Source organism: Protobothrops mucrosquamatus, unplaced genomic scaffold, assembly GCF_001527695.2.
Source record: "Protobothrops mucrosquamatus isolate PMUCROS unplaced genomic scaffold, P.Mucros_1.0 scaffold387, whole genome shotgun sequence".
Taxonomy (NCBI): domain Eukaryota; kingdom Metazoa; phylum Chordata; class Lepidosauria; order Squamata; family Viperidae; genus Protobothrops; species Protobothrops mucrosquamatus.
The window spans coordinates 468,143-485,783 of NW_015386719.1; the positions used below are offsets into that span (position 1 = coordinate 468,143).

The following is a 17,641-nucleotide window of genomic DNA, read 5'->3' on the forward strand; positions in this document are numbered from 1 at the left end:
ACTGCAATGCCCTCTACATGGGGCTCCCTTTGAGGAGCACCCGGAGACTTCAACTGGTCCAGAATGCGGCCGCGCGGGCGGTGTTGGGAGGGACTCGTCGCTCCCATGTAACATCGCTCCTGCGCGAGCTGCACTGGTTACCAGTGATCTTCCGAGTGCGTTTTAAGGTGTTAGTTACCACCTTTAAAACGCTCCATGGTATCGGACCTGGTTACCTCCGAGACCGCCTTCTGCCTCAGATTTCCTCCCATAGACCGGTACGCTCTCACAGAGTGGGTCTCCTCAGGGTGCCGTCGGCCAAACAGTGTCGGCTGGCGACCCCCCAGGGGGAGGGCCTTCTCTGTGGGTGCCCCCACCCTCTGGAACGAACTACCCCCCGAGATCCAGATGATTCCGGATCTCCTTACTTTCTGCCGCGCCCTCAAGACATGGCTTTTCCAGCAAGCGGGCCTGACCTAAGGAGGATTTTATTTAGGGATGATTTTAAGTATAATTTTAATTGGAACACAGCTTCGAATATTTGGTTTTAATTTGGTTTTAGAGGGGTTTTTATTTTTATTGATATGTGTATCTGTTTTAATATGCTGTGCACCGCCCTGAGTCCTGCGGGAGAAGGGCGGTATAGAAATTAAAATAATAAATAAATAATAAATAAATTCAGGAACCGGTACAGATCTAGAGGTCAGCCTGATTTAAAAGGCCCAGAGCTCTGAATCCAGAAGAAAGTGTGGTAGCATCTTGATAGGGGACATTGTGTTAGGGCAGACATGTCAAACATAAGGCCCGGGGGCTGGATGCGGCCCGCGAAGTGGTTTCATGTGGCCCGTGAAGCCATCCTGGAAACAGTGAGGGAACGGCCCCCTCTGCCTTGGCCCTGGCCTAGGCCAGCCGGGAGCCAATGTACAATTTTGTGGTGGCCATCTATGTTGAAACGCATTCAGTCTTAGCTCCATAAGCCCCCCCCCTGCATGGCCTGAGAGAAACAGTGAGGCTTCTCCAGTGGACCATGCCTTGGCACTTGCCCTGGTCCCACTCCCTTCTGCCAGAGACCCTCAGATCTATCCCACTCCTGCCCACGCCCCCACAGGCACCCTTGATGCGAACGATGTAGAGCTGGCCATACCCACCCAGTAGGCCACACCCACTCCATCCACACCCACCCAGTAGGCCACACCCACCCTGGCCACACCCACCCGGCCTCCTGAGGGCAACCGCAATGCTGATGTGGCCCTCAGTGAAATTGAGTTTGACATCCCTGTGTTAGGGGGAGAGAGAAATGCAATCTAGTTGCTGAGCCTGGTGAAACACTTGATATTGACCCAGAGGAAAGCTTTAAAGAAAATAGCACAATTGTAGTACCTTGTGTAAGAGAGATTCCTAGTGCTCTTTACCCTCTTGAGAGAACCTGCAGGCATTATCATTAAAAGAATCTGCCCTTGCTTCTCAGCGCCAAGTAGATGTTATGTTGTGCCCAGCATTGCAACCTGATATAATGATTCAGACTATTAAGATTAGCTTCCCCCAGTTGGGCGTCTTCCAGATCTGTTGGATGAGAGTTTTGGTCATGTTGGCTGGGAAGTGGGTGAATACAGTCCAAAAGATCTGGGAGAGGCAGAGATACAGAGAACATGATGATGATATGAACCCTACAGCAATTATACCTTGTGGTTTATTTATTTGATTAGGCTTATATTCCACTATTCATTCAGGTCAATACTGCTAATGTAGCATTTCATTCTCTTATTTCCCTCACAAGGTACTTGTAGGTTGGACTAAGAGAGAATAAGTTGCCCAAAGATGTATTTAGATTTTTCTTTTCCAATACAATACCTGAATTGCTGCACCAGGCAGTCCCTTATAAGCCATAAAACAAATGTATTGATGAGAATATCTAGGAGGCTTATATTGGCAGTGTTCCTGTAGTTCAAAAGAAAAATGTTAATACTGTATTTCTGCACAGTTTTGTTTTCACTGAAGTTATATGTCTATGAAGACTCTCTTCTGTGATGTTATGGTCAGTGAAAGATCTGGGTGTTTAAATGCTAATCTGCCTGTGTTATTAAAGGAAGGGTTGTGTGTATGTATGCATTTCTATAGACCTATCCAAGCCTCTCTTCACCTTTGTTTTGATACCAGAAGTGACTCTGTTGGAGGAAAAACATCTCAGAGCCTATCTGCAACACCTGGGATATGCTTCTGCAACCCTTTCTTATATCACTGTACATCATTGCAGTGTTATTTAGCTCAAAACCTAGACTAAACTTCCATCTTCCTACAGAAGGATACAAATGAATCTCTGTCACATGTACCATTGGACTTTAGCCTTCACTGTAAGTTGTCCAGCCTCTTGGTGCCTGTTGGGTGCAACCCAAAAGCAGTTTATCATTATTGGGTACCATTGGATTTTGAAAGTATGAGATCTTCCCCTCTTAAACTAATGTTGCCAGCATGAACGGCAAACTTGCTGAGTTGAGTTGCAGAATGTCAATAATCTTTTCCTTCTAACTCTTATCATCACCCTGGTTATTCCTTTGATTTGATTGTTTGGTTTAAACCTCATGAACTTGAGGAGCCCTGTACTCCTGAGTCATAGATTTTCAGAATCTGCTTTTTCTAAACTTAGGAGATATTTTGCTTGTCATTTCTGAGCCAAGTTTCATGGAAAATGACAGTCATCTATGTCACAGACAAACTAAGTGGTAGGATGTGGGAGCAGATATTACTCAGTATTTCTCCAGCCAAAAATTCTGCTCAGCACATATTTAAATATCTACTATAATAAAGAATAAATCATATCAAATGTTGAATGACAAGTTTTTTCTTTCTTTCTTTCTTTCTTTCTTTCTTTCTTTCTTTCTTTCTTTCTTTCTTTCTTTCTTTCTTTCTTTCTTTCTTCCTTCCTTCCTTCCTTCCTTCCTTTCTTTCTTTCTTTCTTTCTTTCTTTCTTTCTCTCTTCCTCCCTCCCTCCCTCCCTCCCTCCCTCCTTCCTTCCTTCCTTCCTTCCTTCCTTCCTTCCTTCCTTCCTGTATTCACAAATTCCCTTTGAAACTGCATGTTTCTCACTCCAGAGTCTCCTCTCTTCATTTTCTTTTCTGGCACATAAATAACTAAATGGATAAATGGAAAAAAACGACCTCTTAGCCAAATTATATGCTGTGCACAGCATGTTCTCATAAAGGCTTTTCAATCTTAAGAAAGTGCTATCCCTACGAAGATTGGGTGTCACTAAATGTGTGCGGGCCACTTACACAGCTGAAACTAGACTGTTGTTTCTCCATGTCATATGATATATATGGATATATGCATAATTCTGTATTTATTTATTTATTTATTTTTGTCATATTTATGTAGTGTATATCGGAGGTGGTGATCCTTTGAGAGCTGTATGCAATGAAATTTCATTTTAATGTATGCCGATTAGTGTACATTCAAAGTGACAATATAGTTATTCTTCTTCTGATCTTCTAACTTAAGCAAAACGCTGTTGCTGTGGCCTGCCTGTGCCTGAGAGGGTCATAAAGTGGGTAGCTTGAAGGGAATCAGCTTCAAGCAGAGACACTAAATTGTGACTGTCTTTCTCGTGAAGTATTTTTTAAATAGCTGGGAATATGTTGTCCAGCTTTGGCTCAAAGGAAAGGAAATATTTTAAAAGGCAATTAGAAATAGGCAGCATTTGGGATTATTTAAAGCTTCTTAGGCTAAAATGACAACGCACAGGTAGCTTTAGTTTAATGATGGTAATTGCGACTGGGATTTCTGTCATTAAACAATGCGATCATAAAGTGTGAGATCATGTGACTGTGCTGCTTAGTGGTGGAAGTCCCTGGTTGCCATTGTTAAGCAAATCCTCACTGGTCATTAAATGAGGACCTCAGGTGCCCACAATCTTTGACTTCCTGCTAGGTTCCCCATTGACTTTGCTCATGGGAAGCCATCAGGAAAGTCACAAACCAAGATCACCTGAATGAGGGATGCTGCGCTGGTCAGAAATCCAAGCCAGTGGTCAAGTGCCCAAGTGCCCAGATTGCAGCCACATCCCTGTAGGGTTGCTGTGATGGCTGGAGAGGTCCAGAGAGCCACTTGCTCAATGGCTGTTGCTGTAAGCGTGAATGATCACTGAATGAATAGCCATTACAACCAAGGACCATATGTATAAAATAAAGTGATAATAATAACAAGCGTTCAAAAGATTTTTTCAGTAATACTGAAAATATTTAAAAAAAAAGATTAGGGCAGTTAATTTGAAGTGGATACCTTTGTCACATTGTTTAGATTAACAAGAAATAAAATTGCATACAGTTTTTGAAGTTAAAGATCCCTGGTTAAACCTTAAAATGGTGTATTTTGAAGTCATTTATTATTTTTATGTCTGCAGTGCATAAAACCAGCTTTTTCTGCCCATTACTGGATAGTTATTATTTTGTATCAAAGCAAATAAATCCATCTCTTTTGGAAAAAGGAATGTTGGTTAACGTGTAAATACCTTGTATTGAATTTTAGTTTAGAGTATAGTGGAGGTGGGACAAAATAAGAGGGATTGTCAAGTACATTACCTTGAATACTTGATGGAAAGGTGGCACATTTATCGAAAAACGAACAAGTACAATTTGCTACACTACAGTATCTCTGCAAAATGGATGTGTCTTAAAACAATACATGACTCAAAACATTATTCCACTGCACTGACTCATTACTTTTAGTGCGGGGAATTTTGGTTTGCATTGATTTCCCTGGAATTTGAGAAAGGTACAACAAATATGACTTGCTCTTTTTGTAATGTCACATTTATTTTTTTATTTATTGCAATATTTTTGGATTATCCCTATCAATTAAGACTCTAGGTAATAACTGCATATTTCCAAGATTAAAATATGACAAAGTAACATAATGCAGTTTGTTTTTCTAAGAGAGGAGGAAACGCAATGCACAACAGGTGACCCACTAAACTGAAGCTTACTAGCTAATAATTGCTGGCATGCCCAGTGTCTAATATTTCCTCTACTTTTGCAGTTCCAGGCAGACAACAACAGCTTAAGACATTTTATTTCAGCTTGTTAAGGATGAGAATCAGAGTGGGATAACTGGATTTGTGGAATGGATTTAAGAAAAATCTTTACTATTGATGTAATGTGCAATTGTGATATTCTTTTCACATTGCCTATACTTCCAAAGTAGTTCCTAATCTTTTATCACTATTGTTGCTCTTCTGAGATACAGATCTTGTCTGAGGTCTGTTGTATGGTTAAAAGATCTTTAAAAGCAAGTATTGACTTTTTTGGATTCTGAATTTTGGTAAAGAGATTGCATTTAATTTTTATATGATTACTTTTTTCAATGAGTTTTTTGTTCTCTTTCTTCTGTGATTCTACCTCTCCCAAATAAATCAGAGGCAATAGAAGCCCTTTCATTCATGGAAGAATGCAGGAATTGGAATAACATCTTACTCTGCACCCAAGGAAAGCATCACACACTGCCAGTGTTCTAATCTGGACTATAGCAAAGAAAAAGAATGGCCTCCGACCAATTCCAAATAAAATAGATCTATTGACAGCAAACTGGAGTTGAAATCCTTTTGCTTCTGCTTCCTTTGAATGGGAAAAGGAAGTTTACTTACAAAGCAGGAGAAGTGATGGTTGTATAAAACAAGCCACTGTTTCCCAATGTAGCTTTCCTGCTTTGTGTTATTCAATGAAAAACAGTGTTATTTGGTGATTAGAATGTCATGGAAATGTCTTCAGAGATCTTCCCATAACATCTGTTCATTTACTGAGCTTATTCTAGGTAATTTAATAATGTGATTTTAAACCTCTTTCTTAAAATAATTCCTTAACATATATGCTTTATTTAAAATATGGCTTTTGGGATTGCCTGTCTGCCTATTCCTTAATTTAAAAAAGTGATTGACATCTCTCAAGAAATGATCTCATTGAACATTGGCTATTATATTGCTGGAGAGAAGGCTACAAGAGTGATGTTCAGTTTGGAAGAAATAAAAACAGTGAGTGTGTACACTCACATATATGTGTTTGGTAAAAGATACACCATTCTAAAGCAAGCCATATGTACCAGAAAAGTACATAGTTGTTACAAGCCAGTGGCTTTGGCTCAATAGATTGTCTCTTCCGATTGACATTTTTCTAAGGTTCTGGGAATTTTTTTTGGCAGCATCAGTTATGAAATCTTCTTAATGAAAATTGCCATAGGCAGAACCTGGATCCTTTCACCTGCAAAGAATGTGGCCTGCCGCTAGGTTGATATTCTTATCTTTCAACAATCACTGGATTGATGGATTTGCCCCTTGACAAAAGCCCATCACTGGTCAAATATGGGATTGTTTTTTGAGAAGTGCATGGCTACGTTCTTAATGGTTTTCTCATCCTAACATGATTTGGAAGGAAAGCTGCTCAAGTACCGTAACTGTTCTATTATTTGGCCTGTTTCCTTGTATTATTTGAAGTGTATGTTAGAGAGACTATGTTAAAATTCCACTGCTGGAATGAGTATCTCAATCCATAAATCCCAATTCATAAAACAATAGCAGGGTTTGACTATGGTATTTCACAAATACATGGACAATTGTGAATTAAGACTAGCTATAGGATGCTCAAGGACTGAATAAACTTCAGAGGAGGAGGAGAGTTTGAGAAACAGAGGTTAAAGATGTGTTCAGTTATAATATTCCTAGAAAAACTCTTTGAAATGTTATTTCATAGCTTCTGAAATACTGGATTTCTTTAAAACCCTATTAAGTATTCCTTTAATCTACTTTGGATAAATATTGACATTATGGAAGTCGGGGCAGAGGGAGCTCCAATCTTTCTGGGTTCAGCAGGCCAAAATTGAAGAGTTTTTTTGGTTTGGGCCTAGTCTATTTTGTGAGCCATGATGGCTTATAAGCTTTGTGATATGTACTGTAAAGAGAGCCATGTGACTTAGTCATCAAATCTTAATAAAAATAGTTAATGAATGGCATATTCTGTGTAATAAGGCATTAGTGAAATATTTCAGAATATGAATGTTAACATTAAAAAAAAATAATCTTATATATATCCGTTGATTTCAAGAGAAGCAACAGTTGTAATGCATTTTTGCCTTGCTTAAGTTTTTCCAGATACTTAGAATACACAAAGATGTTGAGTTTCCTTATAAAGTTAGAAGTATTTTGCCTCAGCAAGCAATTGCCTGTCTTCTTCTTTTGCTTACCTGGGCAGAATTCGGTATCCCGAGGAGCTATCTTGTGTCTAGTGAGTACAAATATGTTAATAGGTAAAAAAGGTTATGTAAGAATTAAGGAAAGGTGGGTTCTGGTTTTTTTTGGTTTTTTTTTAGTTTTGGGAAAAACCTGAATGCCATGTGCACCTGAAACCAAGAAAAAAGTTTGTAAAATCAGGTGACCTGCTTTATGACTGTCAGGACTTACAATCAAAATTGAAGATTCAATTGCAGTCATAGGTCGAGGACTACCTGTACTGTTTTTCTTCCAGAAGTCTAGATAAACCATCAAGAGTGATATCCTGGAATTAAAAACAGAAGCAAGATCTCTTCTTTGCAGACATGGGCCTTAGAGTCACCTTCCTTGAGTTTTCCATTCTCTCTGCTTGACTTTTTTTCTATTTTCTTTGAAGTTTCTTAGTCCTGTTATCCCTCCACAAGTGTTCACTATGTTAGATTGAAGGATTTCCCATCTTTCTTGATAAGATGGGAATGTCCATTACAGGCAATAAAGCATTTGTGCCTTTTATTCTTATCTTGTGACATCCCCAGTTATTTCCTGCTCGCTTCCTTTCCATTATCATTCATCTAACAAATAGAGCTTGTTTCACTGATTTCATTGAGGAAGTGCCATTCAGCCATATGCTATGAATCCCTGAATTTTCTTAAGTGTTTTTAAATGCCAGCTATTAATTGTGTTTGCTGGCATGCTGGCAGTAACCGAAGGGCTGAGTAACAGGAAATGTGCAAGCAAAGAAAATGTAATCCACTGGTATAGGTTTTATGCATACCAGGTAACTTTTTCTTTTAGCAGATTGTTTGATCTTACTAATAGCAGCTTGAATTCTACCATGCTTTATTCTATAATGGTGAGAGGCAGCAGGCAGAGTATATTTATGCATTTCTTCATGTATGGAAACAAACCTGCATAAGCTAGATATGTTGGACATTATGTAATCTATTTAGGATTACCTAAATTGGAATTAGGGTTAGGGTTCATTCAAAGCTTTTGCAGCCTTAAGAAGAGAGTTGCAGATGTGTCTTTCTGCCTGCCTACCTACCTATTGGATTTTGAGGCCACCCAATTGCAAAAAGACTTTGGGCAGTGTACAGTTTTTAAAAGAACACATTATTTAAAGAAACATGACTGCCCAGACAAAGCCATATAGATAACATGAATGAAAAATAAATTAACAGATTCTTCACAAATCCCCTATCCCCAGGTATAGGAATGGAGCTAAATATAATTATCTCCACAGGATACTGTTCCAGAGAGTAGGGGCATGACAGATTAGGCTGTCATGGTTTCAAGGGCAATCTCATGTAGGGTCCCCTGTACTGATTTAAATAGTGCAGACATGAGGTCACTAGGGCATGAGTGACCATTTGAAGCCCCCCCCCAGTTGAGAAAAGGACACAATTGGCATTCATGATGGACCCATGCAAAGGCCCTCCTCGCCACAGCTATCATCTGCTGTTTGAGTAGTAGCTGTGAGTCTAGGACAGTTCCCAAATTGCACACTATTTAGAATGAGGAAATGCAACATCACATTTTGGAGTTCCGTGTGATAATATTTGTGATGGTTGATACCCTGTTTCAGAAGAAGAGAGTGCCCAGGCAAGGTCAGCCAGCCTCTTATTCTTGCAATACTTCTCAAATAGTAACAGCTGCTTGATACAGCTCTTTCATGGCAGTTTGTTATATTTTTGTCTGTCATTCTTGGTTGAAAATCAAGCCAGGAAAAAGGGTCTCAAACTACTGAAGCAGAAGAAACTATTATTATATGGTCTCCTTGCTCTTGCCTTTGCTAGGTCAGGTTCTTTCAGTTTGACTGTTCCTGCTTTGCTACAAGATTCTAGTGAAAAGATTCATAGAAAAACAAATGGCTTCAGTAGGGCCAAGGTCAATGCAATAGTGCTTAAGGCAAGGAAACTGTCAAACTAAATTAAATAAAGTGAGCTAGAGAGGGAGGATTGAACTGGAGTAAAAGGAATGCCAGTAAGACCACAAGTTTGGGGAAAATCAATGAGAAGGGGAGAAGAAAATCTGTCATGGAGATAAGGCTGGAAGGAAGCGGTTTGTTAGAATTGCTGTGGTGGAGGATGAGTCAGATTCAGTGTAATTGTGATTTTGACGTCTGATTTCTTTGCTGCTTTGTTCCTAAATTTAGCTTTAAGTACGGAAATGCAACTTTTTTGAGTTCCACTTATTTTAACTATATGTGATTTGAAAGAGTTTATGCTGCCCTATTCTTATCCTTTCCTAACTTTCATATAGAAGCTATTGAAAGGCTAGAATCTTCTTGTGACTGTTACTCAACATATTAAGGTTGTATACAGATACACATCATTCTACAATGAGCCCATAATAGAAACTAGATTGTGACATTCCCAATATGTATCTTAAGGAGAACCTCTTTCACTGGCTTACAGCAAAATAATATTTTTACAATACTGATTCACCATTTTTTATGTCAGACTCACATCTGTGCTCCCTTTCTACAAGTATAATTTATAAACATAAAGACTGTTTAAAAACCTAGGGAAAGACAAGAAAATGCTGAACAAATAACTGTGTGAGCAGACAAAAACAGATTGACTGAAGTCTGTTTATGTATCTTCACATGATGGTGCCTGTACTTCAGAATAAATGAATACTTTACCTGGACGCTAGATAGAGTTCTTGCATGAGAATGCAGATATTTTATATGGCCTTGCTTGAAGTGTCACAAAAGCTCACGTGGGAAGACTGAAACTCGTCTGTTTCACAATTTGTATGTTTTCATTTTAAATCTATATTTTTATTTGGTGGGTTTGCCTAGGTGTTGCAGATGCCATGGTCCTAATACTCAACTGAGAGTCAGTTTCAATATTTTGAGTGTCCACAACTGCCTCTGTTTCTGTATTATTCTACATCAGAAGTTTTCAAATGTGACAGGATGTATGGACTTCAAGTCCCAGAATTTCTGGCTGGGGAATTCTGGGAGTTGAAGTCCACATGTCCTAAGTTGACAAGTTTGAAAAGCACTGTTCTACATAGCAATAGCACTTAGACTTACATATCGCTTCATAGTGCTTTACAGCCCGCTCTAAGCAGTTTACACAGTGGGCATATTGCCCCCAACAATTTGGATCCTCATTTTATCGACTGTGGAAGGATGAAGGTTGAGTCATGTTACTGTAATGGATATGCTAGAATATTTTTTGATAGAAATTAGCTTGTTTTCCCTTAATGGGATAGTTTTTAGAAAAAAACTATACATCTGGTCATGTATTCCTTTGTAATATACTGGAGGAACTTCCAAACCAGATCAAAGATCGCTGCTGTCCCTTAATGTTTTTCATTTTTAGATTGCACTTCTGCTTTTCTGAAAGAAGTATTGACAATATTGGAGAGAACATGCAATTTACTCAAAGTTTCTGTACAAGTTTATTTTTCAGAGTGTAAAACTTCATGAAAAGCTGATAATTGTCTGCAAATACATTATCTACACTAATTAAATAAGACAACAGATTGCAAGTATATTATGGGTGTAACTGCAGGGTTGCCATGAGCAATTTCAATAAAATGCATTTTCATTTAAAATGTGACTGAGACTTGATGGTAGTTTTTGTAATAAGTTTAGATTTTCTGATACCACAATTTGGGCTGCAATTTTGATGGAAAAACTAGATTTACTTCATTACCTCCTTGCTAACCTTTATCTCTTATGTAGAGGAAACACAGGGCAACTTTAGAAATTTTACCTATTCAAAAGAGCCATGCCTCATAGTACTATTTCAGAATGCATGAAGAGACTATTCAAGATTAATGTGGGAGAGCTACAGTATCTTTCAATTATTTAGAACACTATTACAATTATTCATGGCTGCCAACATTTAAACCTGTTTCATACTGCCCATGTGACTTTTGAGCCATGACTTTCCTAGTTACAGGAAAATATTGGCAGATTATCACTTCTGTTAACTCATAGTTACATAAAATAAGACTTCCATCCCATGAAACATCCATATTTAAATCCTGTCAGAAGAGTTACTTTCTTAAGGATACAGAGGTGACCTTTCAGTTTCTGCAGAAGGAAATAACAATATTCAATAACCCAAATTGCAGGCTCTACGCATGGTCTTTTTTTCAACTTTTGCAATTCTTGTTCTGTAGGTGTGTTGTTGTGCTGTTTAACCCCAGGAAAAACAAGCAGCATCATATTCTAAACAGCTCCAGGTAAGTGAAAACACATAGTTCTCAGTTACTAACATGTTTATATTGTAAATGTTGAGGATTTATCCAGCTGTAGCATTCAATGAATTCTTCCTAATTAAGAACTGTGTCTCACCTTTATAGCTTATAATGGAATAGTTTAATCTGGTATCACAGAATTTCTTTTTTAGTCTTTGGAAATTTATTACTGAAATGAAATGCAGAATTTCCTTTATGTTGAACTCCAGGGTATACATACATTATGAATGCCAGAAATCAAGTTCACGGAGATGATAATTGTGGGGAACAAAATTGTGGTTAAATAGCTGATTTCTTAACTTCGGCGAATTAAAATAACGTAAGATTATTCTGCAGTTCAGGTGCTTAATGCAGTAAAGCATTTACAGAGTGAACTGTTGTACACTGAAGTGTTGTGTTTCTCCTTTTTGTGAAATGCTGTGGAGGCCTGAGCTGTTGAAGCCTTTTTTCCGTAAACGACTCTTGCCCTGATGTAACATCTGAATAAATCTCTGTTGAAAAAGTGTGCTAAAGCAACCATCAGTTTCACACAGATGTCCATTTTGTTCCGCTTTCCTATATTTTCTCCCATACTGTTTAGAGTCATTCTGGACTCGAGCAGCTTAAAAATTCAGTGAATGAATGGTCTGAGGTTCAAAAGCTTTAACAGACAAATATTTATACAACAGGCTATTCGCTTCAACACCTAGGCAAATAAGGATGTAGTGTTTGGCTCTTGTAAAACTTTCCTTCATAGTGCAAGGAACAGGAACATCACTGAAACTGCATGGCCTTATCTTAATTTTACTGAGTTGAAAATGCCAATATTGTAGTGATTTTGTAGTCTTTCACAGTAGGATTTATTCTTTTCTACAGGAAGACTATTACGGCCCTTGCTTTTTCTCCCGATGGAAAATACCTGGTTACTGGAGAGGTAAGTTATGGTCACATGGCTCTCATGTGCCAGAAATTCAAACATTCCGTCATATTTCTTTCTTTCCTCTATATATTCAAAATGGACAGTGATTAATGTTTGTGTGTGTGTGTGTGTGTAATGTGTTTGTGTGTAATGTGTGTGTGTGTATGTGTGTGTGTATAGCTTGGGTATATCTGTGTTATGTATATGTATGGGTAGATATATACTTTCTTTGAGAGCAGGCAACAGAATTTCATTTTTAATGTGGGCCAGTGTGCTCATAGTAAAAAATGACAATAAAGGTTATCTTATCTTATTTCAATAATCAAGTAAGGCCAGAATGACCTAAAAGTCTTCCTCATGACCTGGACTATGGAGAGAGTCATGATACAACAAAAATATAGCTCCTTGCTTAGGGTGGCAGAAAAAAAGGATCTGGGATCCAGGTCTAAGCTTGCTGTTGCCCATCTACCTTGAAAGACCAGAATTCCTAGTTATATTCTCTACACCAGCGTCTACTGCTACTTGGGACCACAGGAAGGTGTAGATGACTGCCAGCTTCCCCTTTTCCATTGATCTAAGGTAAAGAATGATGGTTGTGGCCAATTGCTGCCTACCCTTCCACCTCAATTTGAGCCTCGTTCTTGAACAAGCTTAACTGATGGAGGCATCATTTTGAGGGCATGGGATCTAGGCAGCTACTCAACAGACTCACTATTGGAAAAACCTATATACTTGAAATAACTTGCTTGGGAAGAGCAGTGCTGATAGCTTCAGTAGTGCTATGGCTGCACAAAGTTTCAAATGGAAGCAGTTATTAGGAGAGCCATCAAGAGCTGGACCTGATTTAATCTATCAAATGAACTGATTTCTTTTTAAATCTTCAAGAACAGGAAAATTTTGCACTTTGAAAAATAATTATTTTTCTCCCAATATCACCAGGATGTTTTTGAGGCCCCCAAATCAGTGCCACCAAATCACTGTTGTCGGGAAGGGATCAAATCCCAACAGAACTGCTTCAAAAGTTCTTGGGTGCATCTAGCGGTGGGCAGGTGAGCATTATTGTGAACCAACATCACACAGGAAGTGGTGCCATAGAAAATCCCACCAAATGTGAAGATGCCAAAGGAATACTGCTAATGAAGTTCATGGAGTGTGGTTCGACCATCAGTTTAGAAGTCTGCTATGAAATGTTATGAAAACTCAGACGAGCCATCCATAACAAGCGTTGGGGCATGCTGACATCCGGTGTGGTGTTGGTTCACGATAATGCTCGCCCACACACCGCTAGACACACCCAAGAACTTTTGAAGCAGTTCCATTGGAATGTTTTTGATCACCCCCCATAGCCCAGATTTGGTGCCGAGAAACTACTACTAAGGAATTTCAAACCTTGTAAGATGTTATGACAAGTGTCTCAATTTGAATGGAGATTATGTCGAAAAGTAATGTAATGTAGTTTTCTAATGTGTATAATAAAAGTTCTGTATCTGTGAGCGTCTGTCATTGATAACCAAACAGAGGTTTAATTCTGAATTGCCCTCGTACATTCCAGTCTATCTGTGCTAGATTTCATCTGTAAATGTGTCACCAGGGTCTATGGTTAATGGTGAACATGGGCTTCTTGTACAATGGTCACATTCTGTTGATAATTCATGGAGTCTCCAATGCAAGGCTTGTGAACAAAGGTAAAAAATATGTTATTGTGGGTACCTAAAGAAGATTCAGTCTCAGTGGAGGGTAAGAAGAGTTGCTCAAATTGCAAATACATAATTACTAAAATATTTTAATAATGTCTTGTTTTATTAAATAGAAGGAAAATACTTAATCTGTGGATACATTGATTTAAGTGGCTGGAGAAGTAGAGAGGAAACCATAATGAACTAGTTGCTCATTTGGGATTGTTTTGCAATTAGAGCTGTTAAGGAGAGAACATTTAGAGCAGGGAAGCCAAAGAGATGGATTTGTAAGGTGAAAACCATTTGAAGGCAGTATATTTGATTTAGAAAATTTAATGAACTGGAGACCAGTTTTGTGTTGCACTCCCATGTTCTCTGAAGCACCTCTTTCAAAGCAAATCCTAATGTGTCCCCCTTAATTTTCTGTAGGAAATGAAAGGGTGGTGTTGGTTTCTGCTTTGGATGGTACACTTTGGGGTACAAAGAAACCAATGTGTACCGCATAGTCTTATTTACACTTTTTATGAGGAAAAGTCTTTGGGGGAAAAAATTGAATATAGTGACAAAGATGCTGATACTTGTAGATTTGGCAGGGCTGGGTTTAATTGCTGGCAAAAAGTTTACATTTTAAAAAAATGTACGAAGCTAGTAAAAGACAGTATTCAGTTTTTAATGGAGACCAGATATACATACAATGCTACCATTGTGTGTTTTATGAAGATTGAATTAATGCTTGCTTGAAGCCCACAAAAATGTTGACAGCCTCTTGTTGTCCATGTTGGATGCCTGCCATGTGGGTCCAAAGAAGCTGATTTACTAATAGACTGTGTACACAATCCCTTCATTATCTTGAATGCTTTGGACTGCAGTTATTGAATTCAAGGGGTGATTCCACCCCACTCCCACCAACTCAAGCAATGAACTGTAGAATGTCAATGCTAGTCACATGACCTGCAAACTTGTAACTGGGTCAACATAAGAATGATTGTGCAGGATTTAAAATGTTAGATTTGAGAATGGGCAGCAACATATCCTCAATCGCTTAAGAGCAAGGCAGGAGCTTCTCCTATTCCATGGGAATCTGATGCTCAGAACATTTTGCCACAGGATATAAAATCCTAAGTTGGAAAGGCCCTTTGAGGTCAGCCCCTGCTTAATGCAGGATTTACAAAGTGGGAATGCAATAACTGTATCTTTGACAGATGGCTGCTCAGCCTCTAGCCTCCCATGACTTTTGAAGCAACAGACTGCTCATCTTCTTTTGGACTTTTGAAGCTTTTTCTCTTCAGAACATTTTCCAAACTTTAAATCAGTGGAGCTATCTGTTAGCTCTGTTTGACTATGCCTCATAAACATTGCAATAACAGCAATCCATTATCCTTAAAAAAAAAAGCTTAGTGGCAATATAGTAATCAACGGCAGAAGGCTGGAATAGTTCACTCTGTAAGGAAGAGGAATTCCTGTAACTTTAAATGGCAAGGGATTGGATAAATGTTAACACCGACATTTCATGCTTGGGCAGCTGGGGTCTTACATGGTGTTGGTTGTAGAATCCAATGCCTCCATCGCTTCCTCCTCTTCCTTAAAGTAAGGACAACAATTCTCCGCTTTTCACTCTCATGCAGTGATTGCCTATAATGTTGACTTTGCTTCTGCTAGTATTAATTCTTCAGGATAGTTTTGTAGTGTGAGATATGTGTTTTTCTTTTCTCATTGAACCCTGTTAGATAAGTATTCATCTTGCTCCAACTTAATCTTATATATCTACAGTATTTTCCTTAAATATATTTCCCACCTCAGACTAAAAATGTGAATATTATAAGCTATCCATTACAAGAATCTCTAAACATGACTTTAGAGATTGTGGGAGAATAGGACAGGACAGGACAGGACAACAGAACAGAATACTTTATTTGGTCAAGTGTGATTAGACACACAAGGAATTTGTCTCTGGTACAGAAGCTTTCAATGTACATACAAAGCAACAGAATCATCATCATCATCATCATCATCATCATCATCATCATCATCATCATCATCATCATCATCATCATCCCAATAAGAGAAGGGAGTAAAGAAGATACGAAGAACAATAAATGATAATATTACACCCATACTACATGGGTAAATATACATAGTTATGAGACAGCAGTGTGAGAATTAGATGTTCAGCAGATTGATGATGCGAGAAAAAAAAACATCAGTTAACACACCAGTGAAAATAGATACATTAAACCATTTCCAGAGATGTACTTTTCAAATGGAGATTTTATTTTCTAGATGGTGTCCATTTTTATTTATAAATGTATTTCTGTTGAGCTTACCCAATTCTTCAATTAGAGCTAACTTCGACTGGGTCTTGTAAACTGGGCTAAAAAACATGCAGTGTACATTTCAGTAAAATAGCAGCAACCGTGATTTATATAAAAATGATATATGGCAGAATTCAGCTCTGGGGATCTAATCCTTTTAACAACCACTGAGCAAAAGTCAACATCTGTTACTAGAAATGACAAATACCATTCTAGACTCCAAGACCTGATGAAAGAGCCATGATTTGATGGATTTTGCAAAAGCCAGGTGCTATTTGGATATCTGGCAGAATATTATTTTATAGATGAGAAACAACTACTGAGAAAAATTGCCTGTGTGATAGCGGTGAAGATGGCAGCCCTTGAGTGAAACAGAGCAAGCCTTTTGGGTGACCTTGCAGTCAGTGTTGACTGCTGGAGACTCCTTGATGGGTCCCCGCAGTCTTCTTAGTAGAATTTCAGAAGTCGGTTTTCCCTTGCCTGCCTCCTAGGGCTAAGAGAGAGTGACTGGCCTAAAGTCACCCAGCTGGCTTTGTGCATAACCCAGGACTAGAACTCAGGGTTTCCCAGTTTCTAGCTTTGGTGCTTTAACCACTATGTCACACTGGCTCTCAAGCCCATTCTGCTGGATTTTATTAGTGAGGCAGATACTAGGAGACTATAGTCCTGCAGATACCTAAATGCTAGATCACACAGGGCATTAAAGACAATCAACATTTTAAGCTAACCTGGAAATCTATTGGGAGCCTTCTTTTACTCTCCCTCTTCCACATTTTTATTCACAGCCACACAACCTTTGATGTCTCCTTTCATCTTCCTTTAACCATTACCAGTTCATTAATCTGAATGCATGAAAATATAGGGTTATGTATGCCTCAAACACCTAGATTTCCCATAGACAGAATTTTAAAGAAAAACATCTGAAATTCTGGTATTCACAAATAGTAGTAGTAGTAGTAGTAATAATAATAATAATAATAGTAATAGTAATAGTAATAGTAAAGTTGGAAGGGACCTTGGAGGTCATCTAGTCTAACCCCCTGCTCAGGCAGGAAACCCTATACCATTTTGGACAAATGGCTGTCCACAGAGAAGAATTTTTGGAGGTCACAACCTCGTAAGTGGCGAAGACCTCCGTCCAACAAGGTGACCAATTAACAAGATTGACAGTCCTTCAAAGAGGAATCAAGATCCAACGAAGAGAGGAACTAATCAAAGGTGGGCAACGAAGAAGTCCTGCCTTCAGGCGCCTTGGAAAATAGCTTGACTCCCTCTTCTTTGTGGCAACCCCTGAGATATTGGAACA

At 38.6% G+C, this 17,641-nt stretch overlaps 1 protein-coding gene across 1 annotated transcript in view; it reads left to right on the plus strand.

Annotated features, from left to right (window-relative positions):
- The window catches only part of MAPKBP1 (mitogen-activated protein kinase binding protein 1), a 120,130-nt gene that overhangs the window by 50,599 nt on the left and 51,890 nt on the right, over positions 1-17,641 (plus strand). The window contains exons 3-4 of the mRNA XM_015815929.1: positions 11,372-11,434; positions 12,305-12,362. Of these exons, the coding sequence (XP_015671415.1) occupies positions 11,372-11,434; positions 12,305-12,362 (121 nt within the window). The remainder of the gene's footprint in view (positions 1-11,371; positions 11,435-12,304; positions 12,363-17,641) is intronic.